Below are 23,878 nucleotides of genomic sequence, written 5' to 3' on the forward strand. Positions count from 1 at the left end.
CGCTCTGATCGTCGTCACAGCTGACACGCAGAGACCACGTTCAAAACCAAACACACACAAAGAGCAGCTTCTTCTATGATCTGGAAAAAGTCTGAGGTCAGCGCAGAGGAAGGATTTTAAAGTTACAGTCGATAATAAGATCCAGGAACATGAAAACCACTGTGTCTCATTACAGAAATGAAAATGTCACTACTCCTCCTGCAAATAGAGAACATCAGGAGATCATTTAGGCGGCTTCCTGTTCTGACATCAGCTGACATCGAACAACAACAAACACAACAACAACCACACTGAGACGCGCCAACGAGCCAAATCTCCTCACATCCTGATAGAGTCCGATCGCTCAGAGGACAGCAGACACATGTTGTTTCCTCTGCAAGACCACCGGCCAAAAACAACATGTAGTCGCTCCATAGACGTCCCAGCGAGGGCTGCAACTAATGATTATTTTCATCTTTGATTGTTTGATCAGTCGTTTGGTCGTTAAAATGTCACTTTGTTCTGAAAGATGTAACCTCAAATGTTGTGAAATGTCCTCAGAGTCCAAACTAAACCAGTTTTTATATGTGAACAAACTGCTGCAACTCTCAGTTCTCTCACATCAACACTGAATCACGTCTCTGTTTGACTTTTATTAAATCACATTTCAGGCTTTTTATTCATATCTTAAATTCTATTTAAATGTGTCTTTTTATGATGTGTTTTATGTTTTATGTAAAGCTCTTTGAATTGTCTTGCTGTTGAAATGTGCCGCACAAATAAACAACCAACAGTCAACAACACAAAGATCTTCAGTTTACAGGACTTTTTCTTAAAAAACGACTTAAACTGATTAATTGATTGTCACAATATTGGTAATAATGGATTGATCGCTGCAGCTCTGATCTCAACAACTATAATAACAAGATTGTTAGCAGACGTTCATCTTCCTCAGAGGATGAATCCCTCTCTGTAGCGCCATCAGCAGGTCATATGTCAACATCTACTTAGTTTCACACATTCACGTTCCCCTCAGGATGAACTGTAATAACTCTGATCCTCTGACTCTTCCTCTAGCGCCATCATCTGGTCATTTCATTCTGTCTAATGATGATAGTGACTTGTAATAAACTAAAAAGGTTTGTCAGTTTCCATCATCAGCGTCGCTGTCGACACCTGACAGTCACACCAAACTCAGCTTTTATCTGTAAATTCAGACCTTTGGTGTTTTTAAGTGTTTTTTAAGAGCTCAAAGTTAAACTGACTACAGACATATTGTCCAAAAACACCTGAAGAAGAAGAAATATCTGTAAACGTTTCTTGTGCCGCTGCAGATCCAGTCAGGAGTCAACAAGTCAAAGAAACTCGTTCTTACGTTTCTGTAGACGAAGACTCGCAGCTTGAGGCCTCCGAGAGTCTCCAGCTCCTGACCGTGATACAGAGCCTTAGAGGACAGCTGCTCCTTCAGGATGTGATTGGTCATCAGCTTCCTCATGTCGGGCGTCATCGTCAGACTGCCTGTTAGAGAAACAGACGGATCACATGACAGCAGTCTGCTACTGCTCATGCCCAGACCTGACCTGCGTTCTGGAGGTAAAAAGGTCGAGACGCTGAGAGTTTAAGGAACGTAGAGAGAGTTTTACCTTTGAAGCCGTCGTCCAGAGGAGCCAGCAAGGTCAGCGCCTCGGAGCCCCTCAGGTGAGAGCTCAGACCGGCCTCAATGAACAGCCTGGTTGCCGTGGCAACGGATGAACCTTCGGCGAGCTCCAGGAGAGTTTTGGCTGCAAGTTAAAGAGTATAAGTAAGTTTTTACAACAAATAACCATGACAATAATACTGCAAGTAACTACTGCTGTTAGTACTGTTACTGCTGGGTGGTAACAGTGGACAGTAGTACTCTGAGTATTTGATGCAGTATCAGTAGTATACTGATACCAAGTTCTGTACTGTCGATTTATTTATTTATTCTGTCAGTTGGACGGAGAATCAAACTAGAGCTGCAATGATTAATCTATCAGTCGATCGACAGAAAATCAATCTCCAACTATTTTGATAATTGATAAATCATTTTGTGTCACTTTGTAAGAAACAATATCCAAATTCTCTGATTCAGCTTCTTAAATGTGAATATTTTCTGGTTTCTTTAGTCTCTGTGACAGTAAACTGAATATCTCTGAGTTGGACATTTTATGGACCAAACAACTAATCAATTAATGGAGAAAATAATTGATAAATGAATCAATTATGAAAATAATCGTTAGTTGCAGCTTCGCATCAAACTTCAGTGCTGACTGACATACTGTACGTCCGCAGCGCTGAGTATCACAAGCAGTAGAGAACAGACTGATCTTCTTCTTCTGTGGTCTGATGGTGACTGGTTACCGATTTAAATCAGTTTAAATTATTTTATCAACAAATTCATTTCTGTGAATGAAATAAAGGACAGAAACATTTTCAATTTCTCATAGAAAGATATTTAAAAAAGTACTTTGGTATTAGTACTGACGCTCAGATAGGATTTGGTTCAGTAGGATTAGTAGTATTAGTAGTATTAGTAGTATTAGTAGTATTGGTAGTATTGGTAGTATTGGTAGTATTAGGGGTATTGGTCGTATCAGTAGTATTACTAGTATCATTAGTATTAGTAGTATTGGTAGGATTGGTAGTATTGGTAGTATTGGTAGTATTAGGGGTATTGGTTGTATCAGTAGTATTAGTAGTATTGTAGTATTGGTAGTGTTAGTAGTATCGGTAGTATCAGTAGTATTACTAGTATCATTAGTATTAGTAGTATTGGTAGTATTGGTAGTATTAGGGGTATTGGTCGTATCGGTAGTATCAGTAGTGTTGTACTATTGGTAGTATTGGTAGTATTAGGGGTATTAGTTGTATCACTAGTATTAGTAGTATTGTAGTATTGGTAGTATTAGTAGTATTGGTAGTATCGGTAGTATTAGGGGTATTGGTCGTATCAGTAGTATTAGTAGTATTGGTAGTATTAGTGGTATTAGTTGTATCACTAGTATTAGTAGTATTGTAGTATTGGTAGTATTAGTAGTATTGGTAGTATCGGTAGTATTAGGGGTATTGGTCGTATCAGTAGTATTGTAGTATTGGTAGTATTGTAGTATTGGTAGTATCGGTAGTATTAGGGGTATTGGTTGTATCACTAGTATTAGTAGTATTGTAGTATTGGTAGTATTGGTAGTATCAGTAGTATTGGTAGTATTGGTAGTATTGGTAGTATTGTAGTATTGGTAGTATCGGTAGTATTAGGGGTATTGGTTGTATCACTAGTATTAGTAGTATTGTAGTATTGGTAGTATTGGTTGTATCACTAGTATTAGTAGTATTGTAGTATTGGTAGTATTGGTAGTATCAGTAGTATTGGTAGTATCGGTAGTATTAGGGGTATTGGTTGTATCAGTAGTGTTAGTAGTATTGTAGTATTGGTAGTATTGGTAGTATCAGTAGTATTGGTAGTATCGGTAGTATTAGGGGTATTGGTTGTATCAGTAGTGTTAGTAGTATTGTAGTATTGGTGGTATTGGTGATATTAGTACCTGAGTCGAGGATGAGCAGTTTGTTGATGTAGTGGATGACTTTGTTTATTTTGGTTTAGTTGGATGTATTGTACTGTTTTTTGGTAGTGGTTCTCTCAGTATTAAACACAGTACTGGTAGCACTCCCAGTATTGGTAGTATTAGGGGTATTGGTAGTATCAGTAGTATTGGTAGTATTGGCAGTATTAGTAGTATTGATAGTATCGGTAGTATTGGTAGTATTAGTAGTATTGGTAGTATTGTAGTATTGGTAGTATTGGTAGTATTCGGGGTATTGGTTGTATCAGTAGTATTAGTAGTATTGTAGTATTAGTAGTATTGGTAGTATTAGTACCTGAGTCGGGGATGAGCAGTTCGTTGATGTAGTGGATGACTCCGTTGGTTCCCAGTTGGTCCTTCTTGGTGATGATGGCCTTCCCGTTCAGAGTCAACTGGTCTCCATCACAGCCGACCTCCAGCACGGTGCCCTGCAGCGTCTCCATCGGCGTCCCTGACACGATGGACTCCGCACACTGCATGTTCTTCAGGATGTGGTAGTTCAGCAGGTCTGGGGGGGGGCAGACAGGTAAACATGTGGACAACATCAAAGTCAAGTTCATCAGCCGACTGTCAGTCATAAACGTGATCGAACAGCTTTCAGTCTCCAGTCTGATGTACAGCAGCTGAGAGTCAGAGCGCCTCCTGCTGGTCACCTTTCAGAGCTACGGGGTCTCCCAGGATCCTGTTCAGGGTCTCCGGAGGGATCTTCTCGAAGGCCTCGTTGGTGGGAGCGAAGATGGTGTACTGACCCTCGTTCTCCAAAATACTGGTCAGACCAGCAGCGGCGATGGCGGTCTGAAACACACAACAGGAAGTCCGTTTCTTGTTATAACAAGTTGCTTTTTATGTTATAACAAGAAATTTTATGTAATCAAACCGCGTTAACCAGCATTTTCACTTTTTATAGACGATGTATGCTACAGTATTGTCTCTTGAGGCAGGGTGTTGTTGTAACAACAAACCAATTTATTAATTATAAGGAGAAACGTTTGTTTTAATGAGATATGTTGATTTCATGAAATAACAAGAATGTTTTGTGTTATAACAATAAACATTTCTTATCTAATTATCTAATCTAATAATAACGACTCAATAACCTCAACTGTCTCTTTAAGAGCAGAAAGACATTTTTTAAATTAGCACAACTTTGGACCAATCACAATTAGCGTTGTCCATATTTCCAACTATGTTAATGTGCCGCCTGCAGGAGTACTGATCGATATATTGATATATTGACAGATGTACTTACACGAAGGGTCTCCAGGTCCTCGTCGACGTCGATGAGCGTGTGCACGTTGTTGGTGATGGCGGTGATGACACGGTCGACCACGTGCACGATGCCGTTGGTGGCGTGTTGGTCGGGTTTGATCAGACGAGCACAGTTCACCGTCACAATCTGAGGAGGCGATCAGAAATCTGTTATTCTACAAATCTGATCAATGTACACAAACAACTGTCAGACCTGCAGCTTCACTTCACATATTTAAGATGTGAAACTAAACTCTACAGCAAATAAACTCAATAAGCTCCAGATACAGGATCTAAATAACACGTTAGTCAAGATGAGGAACAAAAACTGGAGAAGAATCATGTTAATTTTGCCTGCAGAGAGTAAGAGACCATTGTGTTTGATTTGCAATGAAACAGCAGCCAAAATGCATCACTGTGACATCAAACACGCCTGTTCTGAACAAAACTATCCAAAAAACATGAAGAACCACTAAACTGAACCAGCTGAAGTCGTCATATCAAGAACTCACTGATCAATCCCTCCGGGATTCTGCCATTGCAATAATTAACACTAATTCAATTCAAATCTGCAATATTTGCAAGATCTTGCAGTTCTGCTAAATTACAGCAACTTTTCCACATGAAATCAACAGACGTTTGTGATTTGGACCAACTGTGGCGTTTGTTGTTGTGGTAACCGACGTCATCGCATTCAGCAAGGATATAAATGGAACTAAAGTATTTTCTTTTTTACAGAACTTTGAGTCCTCATGGTTCTCATGTTCAGAAAACACATTAAACATTAACACTGAAATATAGTTGTTTCTGTGATATTCAGGATGCTTTTTATCCAAGGAAGTCATTATATATGACTCTTCATTGGTACGAGTTTTTTAAAAAAAATCACATTATTTTCCTTTGCTGGTAATTTTTCCCAATTCCTGCAAAAATTTACTGCAAAAAGAGACATAAACATGGCAAACTGTATCGCAATTTTTGAGAAAAGCTGCTGCAGTAATCACAAAAAAACTCAGAAATCCTGTAGGGATCATTTACACCAGTGTCTCCACTTTCACATCACTTTTTATGCTCAAGTTTAAGGACTTGGTTACACAACAAAGAAGTCATGTCTCTTACTAATACAGAAATAATGTTCATATACAGAGCTCTCATCACATAATGCAGCTTTAATGGACCTTTGATAAGTTGGAAATTTGGTGAGTGGACCTCTAAGACTTGTAGTTCTCCTGATCTACAGAGTGTAAGTCACATGTCACAGTGTGTGTGATGCAATACTGACCCCGTTGGTGTAGTGGTGGATGTGGACGTGGAAGTCCTGGTACATGGAGGCGAAGGAGGAGCCGTGTTTGAGCTCCTCGGAGGTCAGCCGGCGGTTCACCATGTGGTAATGAAGAGCGTTCAGCAGCTCAATGTTCACGTTGCTCACCAGGGCGTCCAGGATCTCCTGCAGCGTGACGGCAGCACAGAATCAGCGTATCATTATACATCACTGCTGTCATTCATCTGCATTGGTGATGGTTCCAGCTGGTGTTCGGGTGGGTGATGCTGTTAATAGGTAGTTTCTGTGGATTTCGGTGGATTGTGTGTGTTGTTTGGCAGTAGCAGCAGTCGTACTGTTGATGGTACTACTAGGTGGTCTCTAAGTTGTTGCTAAGGGCCAGTGGTGACCTGAAGGTTAGAAATGTGACTGGAAAGTTAAAAAATAGCAGCTCTTGTCCCTCCCAACCTTGAGTAAGGTGTTGGACTCTAAGCTGTTTTTTGGTTTACACATCAGACTGGTTGTACTGGGAAGCTTCAGAGGTTTAAATAAAGGTTTAAAAATTGAGTTGGAAGGATGTTATTGTGGTGTTTCTTGTGGTGGTGTTGGTGTTTTTTATTGGTAGGATGCTGGTTGCTAGGAGGTTGCTAGGGTCTTATGTAAGATATTTACAGTATGGCCTGCCAAAAACATTCAATAAAATCCTGAACATACACACAAGCTGTCTGCGTTTTCAATTAATTAAAGATCAGTCAGATGTAATTCTATATTTTTCTTCTTGTCAACAAACGAGGATCTTCAGAAGTTTTTATTTTTAAACTAGACCCTCAAGCAGATATTCAAGCACCCAACAGACTCAGAACAAACAGCTCACAAATACTGTTTTCATGTGTAAAAAAGGCTCAGTAACGAATACACAGGAGGAAATGGTGCATTTTCTGGGGACTATTTTCATGATGTAGTTGATGTAGTTACAGTATTGCAGTAAAAGTACATAAGTATTATGAGCTTGACGTAGTTAAAGTATTGCAGTAAAAGTACATAAGTATTATGAGCTTGATGTAGTTAAAGTATTGCAGTAAAAGTACATAAGTATTATGAGCTTGATGTAGTTAAAGTATTGCAGTAAAAGTACATAAGTATTATGAGCTTGATGTAGTTAAAGTATTGCAGTAAAAGTACATAAGTATTATGAGCTTGATGTAGTTAAAGTATTGCAGTAAAAGTACATAAGTATTATGAGCTTGATGTAGTTAAAGTATTGCAGTAAAAGTAGTGGTTTGGTCCCTCTGACTGATATATTATTATATATGACATCATTAGATTATTAATAGTGAAGCATCAGTGTTAGAGCAGCATGTTACTGTTGTAGCTGCTGGAGGTGGAGCTAGTTTACACTACTTTATATACAGTTAGCTAGTTTAGTCCAGTGGTTCCCAACCTAGGGGTCGGGCCCCTCCAAAGGGTCAGCAGATAAATCTGAGGGGTGGTGAGATGATTAATGGGAGAGGAAAGAAGAAAAAACAAAGTTCTGATACACAAATCTGTTTTCAGTTTTTGGACTTTTTCTCTAATCTTTGATTTTTGCTGAAATATTGGATCATTTGAACATTTATTGAAATGAAAGCATGTGAGAAGTTTAGAGGGAAAAATCACTCAAATACTCAAGTAAAGTACAAGTACCTCAAAACTGTATTTAAGTACAGTTTTGAGTAAATGTACTTAGTTACTTTCCACTACTGTACTTGTCAGTAGGACTGATTGATGTTGTTGTACTGACTGTCGGCAGGGCGGCCCAGGCCTCGTTGCTCGGGGCGAAGAAGGTGAAGCTGCCCGGACCTTCGATCTCCTCCTTCAGTTTGGCGCGGTCAGAGTACATCTGTGTGGTGGTGGCGCCGACTACACCCAGCGTGTTGTAGATGTTCACCAGAGGAAGCGCTGCAACCACACAGGTCAAGTTTAATTTATATAGAACAACATCACAAATCACAACCTCGCCTGAAGGGGTTTTACAATCTGTACAACATACATCATCCTCTGAACAATCTCCCCACAAACCCTTCAGGAGGAGCAACAGAGGACGGACAGGCAGGAAACAGACGTGGTGTTTATAGACCAAAATAGCAAGATGACAATATGTAAAATCAGGACAACAGAATGATGAGTCGAATGTAAACACACACAGAGACAAACACACTCAAACTCAACAAATACTCTGCCAGCTGCAGCTAAAAGGAACCGGAGTCATCAACAAACTGTCAGAGCAGAACACCCACAATGCAACAGTGACATCACTGCATGTAGAGGTCAGAGTTCGGTCACAGCAGCTTTTATATGACGACTTTTAGTTTGATCTCGTGAGAAAATTTATAGATCAGATCAATCACAGTAATAAACACAAATTCAAGAAATCTCTGCAATATTTCACTTTTCTGCATTAGAAATGTCAAAATCAACAAAGCGTTTGTGATTTGAATAGTCGCTTTTCTGCTGTTTGAGAAACTGTCTGCAACAATTAGCAGTAGATCTGTCGGCTGGAGACCAAACCGCCTGTCTGCCATTTTTGATTAAAGTTCAGGGGAAAAACACACATGTTGTCCTTCATACGTCCATGACGAAATGAAAAACCAGTTTATGTGACTTTGCTGCATCTTCAAACGTGATGTTGATGACGAGCTTTAGCTCTAACAGCTGAGTTCATCACTGAATCTCTGTGTCTGTAGGTGTTTTTAAGCAAATTATTATTTATGAATGAATGTTGTCTTCAGCTGTGACGCATTCTGCATCAAACACAAGATGAATCATTTTGAAGTGATTATTAAATGAATAATAAACTGAAAGTTGGAGACAAAAACTCACCGCCTGTTCTTTTGTTCATTTCGTTAAACTTATACTTTTTTAAATACATCACTACTGCGCTGTTCAGTGTTTATTAAACAGACGCAGCAGCTGGAGTCGCAGTTTGTTTCCTCTTATTTAATGTTGCAGAAACATTAACAGACTCTGATCATATGTTCTGCTGGATTTACTAACGACATAATCTGTGTCTGTTTCGTTGGAAAATTCTGCTGGAAATCCTCTGAAGAGCAGATGAGATTTACATGAGTCATGAGGAAGTAGATGGAAAAACAAATGTGCATTAAATAAATGCTTATATATAACTGAAAACTAAACATTTAGGTTTTTATAAATGAACAACGTCTGATTAGCAAACAAACAGCAGAGCATCAGTGAATCCCTGCAGGCTGCTGATAAACTTTTCTGTCTTTTGTTACAATAAGAGATTTCAGTGTGTTTGTCTGCTTTTATCTCAGTATTGACATGAACTCTTTTTCATTTAGTGGCGGGTCAGAGGTTAGAGGTCAGAGGTCAGAGGTCAGAGGTCATACCTGCAGGACAGCCCTTCTCTCCAGGAATCTTCTCATAACCAGGACAGCACTCATAGGTGATCACCCTGCAGCAGAGACACATCAGGACACATGAAGACACATCAAGACACATCAGGACACATGAAGACACATCAGGATTCATCAGGACACATGAAGACACATCAGGACACATACAGACACATCAGGACACATCAGGACACATGAAGACACATCAGGACACATGAAGACACATCAGGACACATCAGGACACATGAAGACACATCAGGACACATGAAGACACATCAAGACACATCAGGACACATGAAGACACATCAGGATTCATCAGGACACATGAAGACACATCAGGACACATAAAGACACATCAGGACACATGAACCCTGTTTACACTTGAAGTGAAGTGGACACGAGTGTCACTCAAACCACTTGCCGAGTTGGTCTAGGACGCATTTGACCACATATCTTTTGTAGTGTAAATGCAATGTGTCCTGATGTGTCCTGATGTGTCCTGGTGTGTCCTGATGCGTCCTGATGCGTCCTGATGTGTCCTGATGTGTCCCTGACGAGGACGTGGTGGTTGTTATGGTGACAGTGCGCCAACACCAAATGACTTTGTCCTCTCAACAGTTGGGACAGTTCGTACGTGTAGGTTAGATCTTCTCAGAACAGACTGACGTAACGACTGGGCCCTTTGACCTTCTAGCGGATGTAACGTAACGTAATCATAACGAAATCTCAACACAAGAGGGCAGCTGGACACCTTGGAGACACATGATGGACACGTGCATGAACGGCGACGTGTCTCGGCTGTTCACTTGAAACCCAGTTTAAACAACCTCATGAAGACACATCAGGAAACTCTCCGTCCTCTTTCCTCCTCTCCTATCAAACTTCCTGTCCTTCATCCTCTGAAAGCTTCATGTCTTCCACTTTGTGTTTTTCTGTCTCGCCTGCTCTACCTGGACAGAATCAGTCTACCTCCTCCTCCTCTTCCTCCTCCTCCTCTTCTTCACTAACGTGTCTTTCACTCCAACAAGATTTGAGCCTCAGGTTAAAAAACCATAAACTCTCAGTTTTCCCCGTCAGAAGCTCGTAAACTTCTCTGTAACGTTTCTGCTGCAGGAGACACATAAATTCCTGTCTGTGTATAATGATGCTAATAAAGTTATTTAGTTCAAGTTACTGTTTCCACGTGTAAAATAATAATAATGAACATAACATGAGAAATTCTTCAGGTTCAGACTCGTTTCCATGAGAACATAAACAACGAGCTTCCCATAATAAACCAGTTTACATGAAATAAATATTGTTCTGATTATCTGGAGGACAAAGCTGAGAGTCACAGTGACCTCTAGTGGTCAGACGGACGTTTGGAGAAACAAAATCCTCTGTTGTAGTAAACTAACAAGGAGATATGGTGCTTTTTGCCAGAGGTGGAAAGTAACTAAGTACATTTACTCAAGTACTTCCATGTGATGCTATTTTCTACATTTCAGAGGGAAATATTGTACTTTCTACTCCACTACATTTATTTGACAGCTTTAGTTACTTTTCAGATGAAGATTTGACACAATGGATAATATAACAAGCTTTTAAAATACAACACATTGTTAAAGATGAAACCAGTGGTTTCCAACCTTTTTGTCTTTTGACGTCTTACAAAAAGCAGTGTGTAGTCGGGGTCACATTTCACATGTCTATGAGTTGTTAACAGCTCCACCAAATAGTGATTTTTCCCTCTAAACTTCTCACATGCTTTCATTTCAATAAATGTTCAAATGATCCAATATTTCAGCAAAAATCAAAGATTAGAGAAAAAGTCCAAAAACTGAAAACAGATTTGTGTATCAGAACTTTGTTTTTTCTTCTTTCCTCTCCCATTAATCATCTCACCACCCCTCAGATTTATCTGCTGACCCTTTGGAGGGGCCCGACCCCTAGGTTGGGAACCACTGGACTAAACTAGCTAACTGTATATAAAGTAGTGTAAACTAGCTCCACCTCCAGCAGCTACAACAGTAACATGCTGCTCTAACACTGATGCTTCACTATTAATAATCTAATGATGTCATATATAATAATATATCAGTCAGAGGGACCAAACCACTACTTTTACTGCAATACTTTAACTACATCAAGCTCATAATACTTATGTACTTTTACTGCAATACTTTAACTACATCAAGCTCATAATACTTATGTACTTTTACTGCAATACTTTAACTACATCAAGCTCATAATACTTATGTACTTTTACTGCAATACTTTAACTATGAGTACTTTTACTGCAGTAGAGTATCTCAGTACTTGTTGCACTGCTGCTGAGTTGATGTTAAACGTGTTCAGACCACTTTGAGGAGTGTTTTTCTCTCGGAGGGTCTCGGGTTTGATTCCCGCCTGGAAAGCGTCTGACTCACATGTGTTCTGTAATGAAGCGTGTAGGTTGAGCACTTCCTGTTGAGATTTCCATAATAAATGTGGCTGAGCCGTGTGGGCTCATAAAGCTCATTTCCTCCGAGAGAAGAAGAATCTGCAGTCAGACGCCTGACTGACCGACGGGGGACGCACACCCACCGCCAGGAAAAACACTTCCTGCTTGCTACAAAATAAACGTCAGGTGACTGGACGACTTAGCAACAAGTAAATATCCTCAGTTTTTTATTTTATCATTTTAATTTTAATTATTTATACTGTACTATTATAAAGTTTTGTACTAACAGCGTCACTTTGAGTCACTGCAACTCAATTTAGTTTGAATTAGTTTCTCTTTATGTTGCTGTATTACCAGTTTATGATCTGCTGCTTGTATGTTGTTGCTATGATACGTGAATTATCCTCAGGATAAATAACCGTCTGTCTATATGTATATATACACATGGGTGACAGATTAAAGGAAAACCTGGTCCAGGTCTGGATGCTGGACCCCTACAGTGAGGGGGTCTGGGGGCTCTGTTATGCTGGCATGGTTTGGGGAAGGGTCACTGCTAATCAATACAAAGTATTTGTGAGTGATCAGCTTTAATCCTATGATGAAACATGTCTATCCTGATGGGAGTGGTCTCTTCCAGGATGGTTTGATGAGTATTAAATGATGTGAATCATATGTTAGGACCTTCACAGTCATCAGATCTCAACCCAGCTGACGATGACGAAGAGTTCAGAGACTGTAGGATCAATAAAGGAGCTCTGAAGATGTTCTGATGGTCCAACACCTTACTGACACACTGCATGTTGGTTTTTCCTTTAATGTGTCACCTGTCTGTATGTATATATTTATACGGAAGGATGTGATGGGATGTTTTAGGGTTTTCTAAGAGTCGACAGTGATCAGAAAACATCAAAACATAACTTTCATCATCATTAATAATAAACTCAGAAGCTCGTCACACAAACTTTGAGCTAAAATAGCCGCTCGTTATTCATGTGCGACGTGTAAAAATATTCAATTTTTACAGTAAAAGAATGAATCTGTTCAGTTTTATGATGAATGAATCTGATGTGTTTAACAGTCAGAGACTCTGCAGCTTCAGCTCAGCTTCGTCCGACTGTAGTGAAGCTTTAAAGTCATTTTTCAAACAATATTTACTGGTTCAAGTCTCTCAACTGTGAGAATTTGTTGCTTCTCTTGGTCATAAATGACTGTAAATCAAATATTTGTTTATATTTGACTGCTGGTTGGACAAAATGATGACGTCATCTTTTCTGATGTTTTATTGACCAAATGATTAATTGAGAAAATTATCGATAATGACAATAATTGTTAGTTTTTGCTATGTTCCAGATATGAATTCTCAGTCATGTTTTTCAGTGTTTCCATTGCTTGCATCATATTCAGATGTTTTCTTTGGGAGGAAACAGGAACATGAAGCACTTTGTGGAAAACGAAGCAGGAAACACTTTATAAACTTACTTTATAAAACGTCTGTCACTACATCACAAGTTTCAGCTTTAATCTTTAAATACAACTAAAAGAAACTGAATAATACACACATATATACATATATGTGCTTTTATTAAGATAAATATTAAATCTAAATCCAAATCTGGATGGTTTTGAATGTTTTTTATGTCTTTTTTGTTGTACTTTGGACTTTATCAGGTATTATACGGGCAGGACTCTGTCAGTCCTTTATGGATGAACATAAGGAAACTCGCTGGCATGTTTGGCGGATCTCTGATGAGCCGAACGCTGCAACAATTAGTCTTTTAGTTGCCAACTATTAAATGAATCGCCGACTCTTTTGATAATTGATTCATCTTTTTGAGTCGTTTTTTCAAGAAAATGAAGAAGAAAATGATTCCAGCTTCTTAAATGTGAATATTTTCTGGTTTCTTTCGTCTCTATGACAGTAAACGTCATCTTTGGGAAACACTGATCAACAGTTTTCACTATTTTCTGACATTTTATAGATCAAACAACTAAACAAACAGTCACATTAATCAATAATGAAAATAATCGTTAGTTGCAGAAATATTGTAGATGTTCTGGTACACAAACAAAACAACAAAACCTGTAGAGGAAAGCTGTGTGGCGCTGCCCCACCACCAGACCCCCCACCACCAGACCCCCCAACACCAGACCCTCCACCACCAGACCCCCCAACACCAGACCCTCCAACACTGGACCCCCCAACACCGGACCCTCCAACACCGGACCCTCGAACACCGGACCCCCCAACACCAGACCCTCCAACACCAGACCCTCCAACACCGGACCCTCGAACACCGGACCCCCCAACACCAAACCCTCCAACACCAAACCCTCCAACACCGGACCCTCCAACACCAAACCCTCCAACACCAGACCCTCCAACACTGGACCCTCCAACACCAGACCCCCCAACACCAGACCCCTCACTGGACCCCCCAACACCGGACCCCCTAACACCAGACCCTCCTACACCAAACCCCCCAACACCGGACCCTCCAGCCCCCAGGAGGCCATGAAACAGCTGCCATCTTTAACTGCTGATGTTCATAAATCAGTTGAAGGTTTACTGAAAGCAATATGAGGTCATTTACGTCGGAGTTTGGTTCTTCTTCTCTTCACGCAGGTTTTCACACTCGTGTGTCGGGTGCAGAAAAATCTGTCAATGTGTGTATTGTGTTTATATAGTTTAATGGTTGATAGTGTATAAATGTGTATATTGTGTTTATGTAGTTTAATGGTTGATAGTGTATAAATGTGTATATTGTGTTTATGTAGTTTAATGGTTGATAGTGTATAAATGTGTATATTGTGTTTATGTAGTTTAATAGTTGATAGTGTATAAATGTGTATATTGTGTTTATATGTAGTTTAATGGTTGATAGTGTATAAATGTGTATATAGTGTTTATGTAGTTTAATGGTTGATAGTGTATAAATGTGTATATTGTGTTTATATGTAGTTTAATGGTTGATAGTGTATAAATGTGTATATTGTGTTTATGTAGTTTAATGGTTGATAGTGTATAAATGTGTATATTGTGTTTATGTAGTTTAATGGTTGATAGTGTATAAATGTGTATATTGTGTTTATGTAGTTTAATGGTTGATAGTGTATAAATGTGTATATTGTGTTTATATGTAGTTTAATGGTTGATAGTGTATAAATGTGTTTATTGTGTTTATATGTAGTTTAATGGTTGATAGTGTATAAATGTGTATATTGTGTTTATGTAGTTTAATGGTTGATAGTGTATAAATGTGTATATTGTGTTTATGTAGTTTAATGGTTGATAGTGTATAAATGTGTATATAGTGTTTATGTAGTTTAATGGTTGATAGTGTATAAATGTGTATATTGTGTAAATACAGTCAGATGTGTAGCTCTCTATAGAACGTACTACAGTGTATCTACAGGAACGAGTCATAGAAACGCAGCAGGAAGCTTTCGTCTTGTGTTTTGGTTGAATATAGATGTATTTCAGTATGAATACATGTTAGTGTTTGAACATAAACTGAAGAGTTTGGAAGTGAGGATGTAAACATGTCAAATGTTTTGTTGCTTGTTTGTGTTTGAGGTGAGAAAAGTATTGAGGGCATTTGAAGGCTGTAGTCACTGAATGCTTTCTGTGTGAAAACTATGCAAATGTGTCACAGTTTGATCCTGAATTGTTGCTGTTGAAGAGTTTGAACATGTGGACTCAGTATTGATCCCTGCAGGGAACCAATCAGAAACTAAACTGTAAGTGCAGGAGTTCAACAGTCTCTTCACTCTGATGCCTCTGAGCGAACTGTTTCCACAAATGTGTCCAGAAACGGTTTTAAAAATGTGAAAATCTGCACAAACGCTGCTGTATTATTATAGTTTATATTTCCTAACAGTGAAAGTGAGAATTTAAGTTTCAGTCTGACTTCAGTCCAGGTCTCTGCATCTCTGTCAGCAGCAGCTGCTTTAATAAAAGAAAATGTAACGTCTGGAGACAGAAGAAGGAAAAACTCCCAGAGCTCCTGCAGCCGCGTATCACCGCGGCAGTAAAATGTAAACAGATGGAGATCAGCTACTGCGAGTGTGTGTGTGTGTGTGTGTGTGTGTGTGTGTGTGTGTGTGTGTGTGTGTTGGCACACACGCTGGACTGATTATCAAACCAGATGGAAACTTGACTCCCGTTTGTTCTCCACATAAACAAAGATGGCCGCCGTGGATTTCTGACAAAACAAACAGAGCGAGGTCGCAGTAATTCAGCCGGCGGGGTCGAGCTACCCGATGGAAACGTTCCAGCAGCTTTAACATCAGTCAGGACTCCGGACGCTGCAGCACAGACTCGACCTTCACTCTGTTTCTCTGATTCGCTCCAACATGAAACGGCTCCAAACTAAACCTGAGGAGTCGCTGAGAAAAGCTTCTCAAAGATTAAATGACTTTTCCAGCCATGTTGTGTAACTTTGGTTCAGAGAAGAAAGAAGAGACTGTTGCCGCAGAGGCAGAGAAGAAGAAGCTGCAGGTTTCTGTTAAAGATGTTTGAAACTAAACAGACGCTTCGCTTTAAAATGTAACCTGATTATTATCATCAGTCCTGTCAACCTCTATCAAGACGGTGATCGTTTTCATCTTTCTGACTACGAGAGTCTCTGTTTACCTGCCTGACAGATAAAACACACTCTCACCTTCAGGTTAAAACTACAGAGGTCACATGACGCCATTTTAGCCTCTTTGCTGGTTTTACTGTAAAAGCTTCAGCATACATTGATGAGCTTTATTGACCTAAACACTCAAACTGCAGGAGACTCTGTGTTATAGTAACTCATCAACCATAAGGGGGCATAAATTATAATAATAAACTCAATTTTAAACCCATTTCACATTTAACTGAAGGAAAACAAACAAACAAAATATCCCGTTAGCAGCAAAGTTTGGCTAAAAAGAGTCTTAAGTCTAAATTGAAAGACTTTTTAGACTCAGAGTTTTGGATGGAAGCAGATCAGAGTGTCACAGCAGCTTCACTACAGACAGCTCAGTCTGCTACAGCTGCAATGATTAGTCCAGTAATCAATTAGTTGCCAACTATTTTGATAATTGATTAATTGTTTTGAGTGATTTTTTTAAGAAAAAAATGTCCAAATTCTCTGATTGCAGCTTCTTAAATGTGAATATTTTCTGGTTTCTTTAGTCTCTGTGACGGTAAACTGAATATTTGAGGAAACATTGATCAACGTTTCACCATTTTATAGACCGAACAACAAATCAATTAATTAATTAATAATGAATATAATGATTATTTGTACTGTAACTGCGTCTTTGATTGATGATCACTTCTATTGTCTTTTTAGGAGAATTATTTGTAAATCGAGACAGATTCAATTATTATTTTTACCCAGAAGTCTAGAGGAGGTTGTGAGCAGCGTGTACAGTTTGTTGCTTGAGAGGTTAGCGTTAGCGTTAGCGTTAGCGTCACCTCCTTTAGCGCTCAGGTGAGTCACGAAAGAACAAAACAAACGGACAATTTTACAGATAATTTAAAGGCGACACATTCTTCATCAAACTGTACGTCCCCTCTAACTTACAAATATGTCATTTATAGTTTTTATATTAAACTTGTTGAAGATCTTTAGTGTGTCGAGCTGTGAAGCATCTGAAGTCTCCGGGGGAGTCGGGGGTGAGTTATGACTCTTCCCTCTGCTGACCTCTGACCTCTGCTCAGCCTCCTCCTCCCTCCACAGAAACCCAGAGCAGAGACACAAAGACAGGACTGTTCTCACACACACACACACACACACACACACACACACACACACACACACACACACACACACACACACACACACAGTCCCACTTCAAACCCCTCCCCACCATGAGTGTGAATCTAATTAAACTGTCAATGATAAGAGCTGAATGTTTCCACAGACTGTGTGTGTGTGTGTGTGTGCGTGCGTGCGTGTGTGTGCGTGCGTGTGTGTGTGTGTGTGTGTGTGTGTGTGTGTTCAGATCCTCTAACAGCTTCACTTCCTACAAGCAGAAACTCTCGCTTCCCTTTTTTTCGTTTCCTGGATCAGAAATGAAAGAATCTGTTTGTGGGAAACTGAACTCGACATCCTGTCCAATCACAGACCAGCTTCACACACACACACACACACACACACACACACACACACACACACACACACAATGATACATTCACCTCTGAATCTGAGCTGTGTGTTTTATGAATCTTGTACGTCGTGTTTCATTCTCGCACTTTGAATCTCCACAAACAGAAGCTGCGACTTTAATTTGCTCTGCAGAGACGCTTTGAATAAAGTTTAGATAGTTGACAAAGAAGAGAGAAAGGCAGCGTTTCATGTCTGCAGCAAATCACCACATTTCTAATCAAGTTCAGGGTCGCTTTAAAGACATTTTTCGTGTTTTACAACAAAATGAAAAAATGTCTTCAGCAGGTTTAGATGCTAACAGACGCTAACAGATGCTAACAGACGCTAACAGACGCTAACAGATGCTAACAGATGCTTTGTGCCTGATCATGTTAAATGATCAGCAGGCAGCAGGAGACTGAACTCTACACCAAACATGAATAACTAGTTTTGTTGTGTTCAGACAAACAGAAACAAATAAATCAACTGTCTGTAACAACGTCTATAAACATTCACAAGTTCATTCCAGGCTTCAGAGACGCAAGAAAACAGACGAAAACAGCGGCCATGTTGGAAATCTGATCATCTGATCATCTGATCTGACATCCAGCCGATCATCTATCAATCAGATCATTGATCGATCAGGTGATTAATCAGACGTTGCGACCTCAAACCGCTCGTCAAACTGATCAGACAGAAATTTGGTCTGATTCTAAAATTGTGTTTAACTGACTGAAGGAGAGCTGCAACCATCCACTGCAGGAGCTGCAGGAGCTGCAGGAGGTGCAGGAGGTGCAGGAGCTGCAGGAGGTGCAGGACCTGCAGGACCTGCAGGAGCTGCAGGAGCTGCAGGAGGTGCAGGAGCTGCAGGAGGTGCAGGAGGTGCAGGACCTGCAGGAGCTGCAGGAGCTGCTTAAGCTGCAGGAGCTGCAGGAGCTGCAGGAGCTGCTTAAGCTGCAGGAGCTGCAGGAGGTGCAGGACCTGCAGGAGGTGCAGGAGCTGCTTAAGCTGCAGGAGCTGCAGGAGCTGCAGGAGCTGCTTAAGCTGCAGGAGGTGCAGGAGGTGCAGGAGCTGCTTAAGCTGCAGGAGGTGCAGGAGCTGCAGGAGCTGCAGGAGCTGCTTAAGCTGCAGGAGGTGCAGGAGCTGCAGGAGCTGCAGGAGGTGCACTGCATCTGAACTCTCTCTGGGTGTCAAAACAGACAAACTAACCAGTTCAGACAGAAAATTCAGCAGAAGATGCAGAAACCGTCTTTCTAAACAAAAATAATACAATCAAAACATGTGATCAATAAAGGAAACCCGTCAACTAATCGATTCTTTGATCAACAGAAAAATAATCTGCAACTATGTTAATAATCAATTATGTTTGACAAAATGTCAACTTTGACTGAGTATGTAGTACTGTAGTACTGTAATACTGCAGTACTGTAATACTGCAGTACTGTAATACTGTAATACTGTAGTACTGTAGTACTGTAATACTGTAGTACTGTAATACTGCAGTACTGTAATACTGTAGTACTGTAGTACTGTAATACTGTAATACTGTAATACTGTAGTACTGTAGTACTGTAATACTGTAGTACTGTAGTACTGTAATACTGTAATACTGTAATACTGTAGTACTGTAGTACTGTAATACTGTAGTACTGTAGTACTGTAATACTGCAGTACTGTAATACTGTAGTACTGTAGTACTGTAATACTGTAATACTGTAGTACTGTAATACTGTAGTACTGTAGTACTGTAATACTGTAATACTGTAGTACTGTAATACTGTAGTACTGTAGTACTGTAATACTGTAATACTGTAATACTGTAGTACTGTAGTACTGTAATACTGTAATACTGTAATAGTGTAGTACTGTAATACTGTAATACTGTAGTACTGTAGTACTGTAATACTATAATACTGTAATACTGTAGTACTGTAATACTGTAATACTGTAGTACTGTAGTACTGTAATACTGTAGTACTGTAGTACTGTAATACTGTAATACTGTAATACTGTAGTACTGTAATACTGTAATACTGTAATACTGTAATACTGTAGTACTGTAGTACTGTAATACTGTAGTACTGTAATACTGTAATACTGTAGTACTGTGGTACTGTTGTGCTGTAGTTCTGTAATACTGTAATACTGTAGTACTGTAGTACTGTAATACTGTAATACTGTAGTACTGTAATACTGTAGTACTGTAATACTGTAGTACTGTAGTACTGTAGTACTGTAATACTGTAGTACTGTAGTATTGTATTACTGTGGTACTGTAGTACTGTAATACTGTAGTACTGTAGTACTGTAGTACTGTAATACTGTAGTTCTGTAATACTGTAATACTGTAGTACTGTAGTACTGTAATACTGTAATACTGTAGTACTGTAATACTGTAGTACTGTAATACTGTAGTACTGTAGTACTGTAGTACTGTGGTACTGTGGTACTGTACTGAGTAGTAGTGTGTTAGTACACAGCCAGTGTTGTGGTTTCCACTGGTTAGTTGCAGCCCTGTACTGGTCCCAGTACGTTGGATCAGGGTTGTAGCCACAGCATGAACGTTACCAGTCAGACCACCAGCAGCCTTCCAGACACTGATCAGGGCCAAAAACATCCACAGAGAGCTTTTTCCCAACCAGAGTCTCTGACACAAACATGATTCACTGCATTCTTTCTTTCGTCTTAAAGCGTCTGAACTGTCGGGAAGAAAAGACGAGAAAAGAAACTGATGAAGAAGAATGAAACACGAGACGAAAGCAGAGAAGGTGATGAAGAGGTTGAGAGAAAAGAGAGGAAGAAGAGCAGGGCAGAGCAGGAAGTGAAGAAATAAAATGACAAGAATGATGAGAAGACGAGAGAAACACATGAAGAAGAAAATAAAAATGAGGAGATAAAAGACAGGAAGAGGGCAAAGAAACCGTTGAGAAAGAAGAGAAGAAGAGGAAACGTGACGAATGAAAGAAAAGAAACAAGAGACGAGAGAAAAAGAGAAGCAGGAAGAAACAAACCGTTTCCATGGCGACGGATGAATCATTTTTGCTGACAGTCTCAGTTAAAGTGCTGATGCAGCCGTCTCCATGGAAACTAAAGATAATGTTTTTCTTCCTGAAAACACTTCATCTGATGACAGATGACAGAGTCTCGAGAGAACCAATCAGGAAGCCGGATTATTTTCAGTCAAAAAGTCACGTAGACGACAGCTGCTGAGTCACAACATGTTCATCCGCTGCAGGTAACAGGACTGAGGTGACTCCAGGAGGCCAGCTGTCTCTGACTGTCTGAGATTGTTGCTAAGGTGGTTGCTAAGGTGGTTGCTAAGGTGTTTCCATGTGTTGTTCTGTTTCAACATGTACGGATGGATTTGAGAAGTTGACATTTGGAGTAAAGAAGGAGAAAAAGAAGTGAAATCCTGCTACTATAGTTTGTTTACGTAGCCTCCGGAGCCGGAGGAAGCTTCCTGAAGCTGACCAATCAGAACAGAGCGGGCTCATCGGGAGGGCGGGGCTTAAAGAGACAGGCGCTAAAACGGCCTGTTTCAGACAGAGGCTGAACTGAGGGGCTGCATAAAGGACCAGTAGAAGATAAATAAGGAGGTTTTAACTGTAATAAAGTTCCTCTAGCGGAGTCCCAGAATATAAAAATAGAGCTGGAAATGTGAATGTGAATAAAGAGCAACACTCAAGAAAATATGTCTCCATGCAACACGTGGACGCACGGTGAGCCAGACTTTGGATCTAAAAACCATCTGTAAGTCAAAAACACTCATTCGCTGCTTTAATAAAGTCTCTTCAGTAGGAATTCTTTGCCTCCATCGCTCTGCGCTGAATAAACAGACTGCTGCATATTTTCATGTGTGCAGCTTCTGTCCTCCCTGAATTAAAACCTGCTTCCTGCCTCTTAAATCTTCATCATTTTCATTCACCTTCCTCCCTCCTCTGTCGTCTGCGGGGAGACGTGAAGCTGCGTTTCACTGAAGAATGTGCTTAGACACACACACACACACAGACACACACACACACACACACACACACACATACATCACCCAGAAATCCACTTTTCACTCGTTCACACCGAAACTTAACGGCGCGTTTCAGGTTTTTATGTTCAACACGATGACATGAAAGTTTCTAAGACGAAGTGCAGACTGGAAGATTTCAGGTGATGACACATTTACAAGAGGAACACTTTCCTGTCACACACACACACACACACACACACACATACACACACACACACACACACACACACACATTATTAATGAGGGTCTGGCAGCAGTGGACCAGCTGTGTCGCAGAGCTCACTCCACATGAGCCGAACAGGATTAAAGCAGAGTGTGTGTGTGTGTGTGTGTGTGTGTGTGTGTGTGTGTGTGTGTTTCAGTCTGACTGGAGTCTCTTTGTTTCTCTCAAAAACTCCCGTCTAAAAGATTTTTTACTTCAGCATCAAACTGAAAAATACCAGTTGACCAGTAAAAGTACACAAGTATCAGCAGTAAAATGTATTTAAAGATCAACAGTTGAAGTAAAAAGTAAAACTTGTTCAGACTGATGAAAACCTTTTAAAAAACTCACTAAGAAACTGATGTTTGCAGAAACAAGGTTTCCAACTGATAACAGTGATGTGTTGTGAACATATAAAGTGAATCTCCAGTAACTGTCAGATAAACACACTTCAGTTCTCTTTTCACTGATTAACATGAGTTTTAATGAGAAAAAAGAAGCGTTATTATTAAAACAATGTTATGACTTCAACATTAATGTGAACAGTTTGTCCGGTGTGACATGAACGCAGCATCAGACTCTGACAAAACAAGTGATTCATTTTAATTTTCTCACTTCCGGCTTTGGGAAATCTGCCGGACTTCTTCCTCTTTTCTGACATTTTGCTGACAAAATGATTCATCTAATAAAATAATCAGCGGATTGATCGTTAACTTTGACCCTCATCAGTCTCTTCAGACTGAAGCTGCTGGATGAATAAAGTGTCTTTCTTGGTTTAATTTCTTTGATAAATTTGATAAATTCAGGTTCTGAAGAGTCGGACGTCAGAGAACTGAGACATGACAACTTCACAGTCAAACGTCAGACGTCGGACGTTTTTTACAAGCACACGAACGCAGCAGCGAGAAACAGAATCAGTCAGCGTTCGACGTCTGGCGGCGGCGTTCTGCTTTTCTAATATAGTTTCTCATAATTCTCTCTGTTAAAATCATTCATAAAAATGGAAAAAAAGACAAAATAAGAAAACATCTGATTCAGAAAACTAGAAACGAGAAGTTCATCATGATGACTCATCTGACTGTCAGAGTTACTCTGCGTCACGGCTTAAAACTATAAAATCCAACAAACTGAACGTGATTTTCAAGACGAAGTGACTTTTAACTCAGAGCTGAGTGTAAAATTATTAGTAAAGAGCTCAAACCAACAGTTGTACGTGTCTTTTAAAGGAGCAGTGTGTGAGATTTAGAGCCACCTAGTGGTGAAAGTCTGTTCTGCTAGATGTCACTAAACTCCACACACTGGTCCTTTAAGCAGAAGTATTATTAACTTACATTATATAAATGTAACATTTAAGTACATTATTATTAATACTGATGAGTCAGTTTGCTAGTTTGAGTTTTTAGACTCTGCAGCTTTAAATGAACCACGCAGCGTCGCAGCAGATTTTGGGACTCGGGGGTAAACTGACACTGATGGTTCTGCCAGACAGAACGTTTTTCTTCTTCAGGGGGTTATGTAAGAGGTGAGGACACCTCCGGAGAGGGACATTCCTCCGTCCTCCAAACACAAACTCACTCTGTCCTCCAGGACCGAAGTCAAACTGAGAGACTCAAAATCCAGACGCAC

At 39.9% G+C, this 23,878-nt stretch overlaps 2 protein-coding genes across 2 annotated transcripts in view; both read right to left on the reverse strand.

Moving 5' to 3' along the window:
• Positions 1-23,878, reverse strand: part of LOC121901528 (NLR family CARD domain-containing protein 3-like) — a 481,268-nt gene that overhangs the window by 87,432 nt on the left and 369,958 nt on the right. The window lies entirely within an intron of this gene.
• The window catches only part of tgfbi (transforming growth factor, beta-induced), a 36,688-nt gene that overhangs the window by 10,432 nt on the left and 2,378 nt on the right, over positions 1-23,878 (reverse strand). Inside the window, exons 3-10 of the mRNA XM_042418380.1 lie at positions 9,480-9,544; positions 7,871-8,028; positions 6,112-6,276; positions 4,831-4,977; positions 4,235-4,376; positions 3,877-4,089; positions 1,623-1,760; positions 1,355-1,497 (exon numbers count right to left, since the gene is read on the reverse strand). Coding sequence (XP_042274314.1) covers positions 1,355-1,497; positions 1,623-1,760; positions 3,877-4,089; positions 4,235-4,376; positions 4,831-4,977; positions 6,112-6,276; positions 7,871-8,028; positions 9,480-9,544 — 1,171 coding nt within the window. The remainder of the gene's footprint in view (positions 1-1,354; positions 1,498-1,622; positions 1,761-3,876; positions 4,090-4,234; positions 4,377-4,830; positions 4,978-6,111; positions 6,277-7,870; positions 8,029-9,479; positions 9,545-23,878) is intronic.

This window comes from Thunnus maccoyii, chromosome 8, assembly GCF_910596095.1.
Source record: "Thunnus maccoyii chromosome 8, fThuMac1.1, whole genome shotgun sequence".
Taxonomy (NCBI): Eukaryota; Metazoa; Chordata; class Actinopteri; order Scombriformes; family Scombridae; genus Thunnus; species Thunnus maccoyii.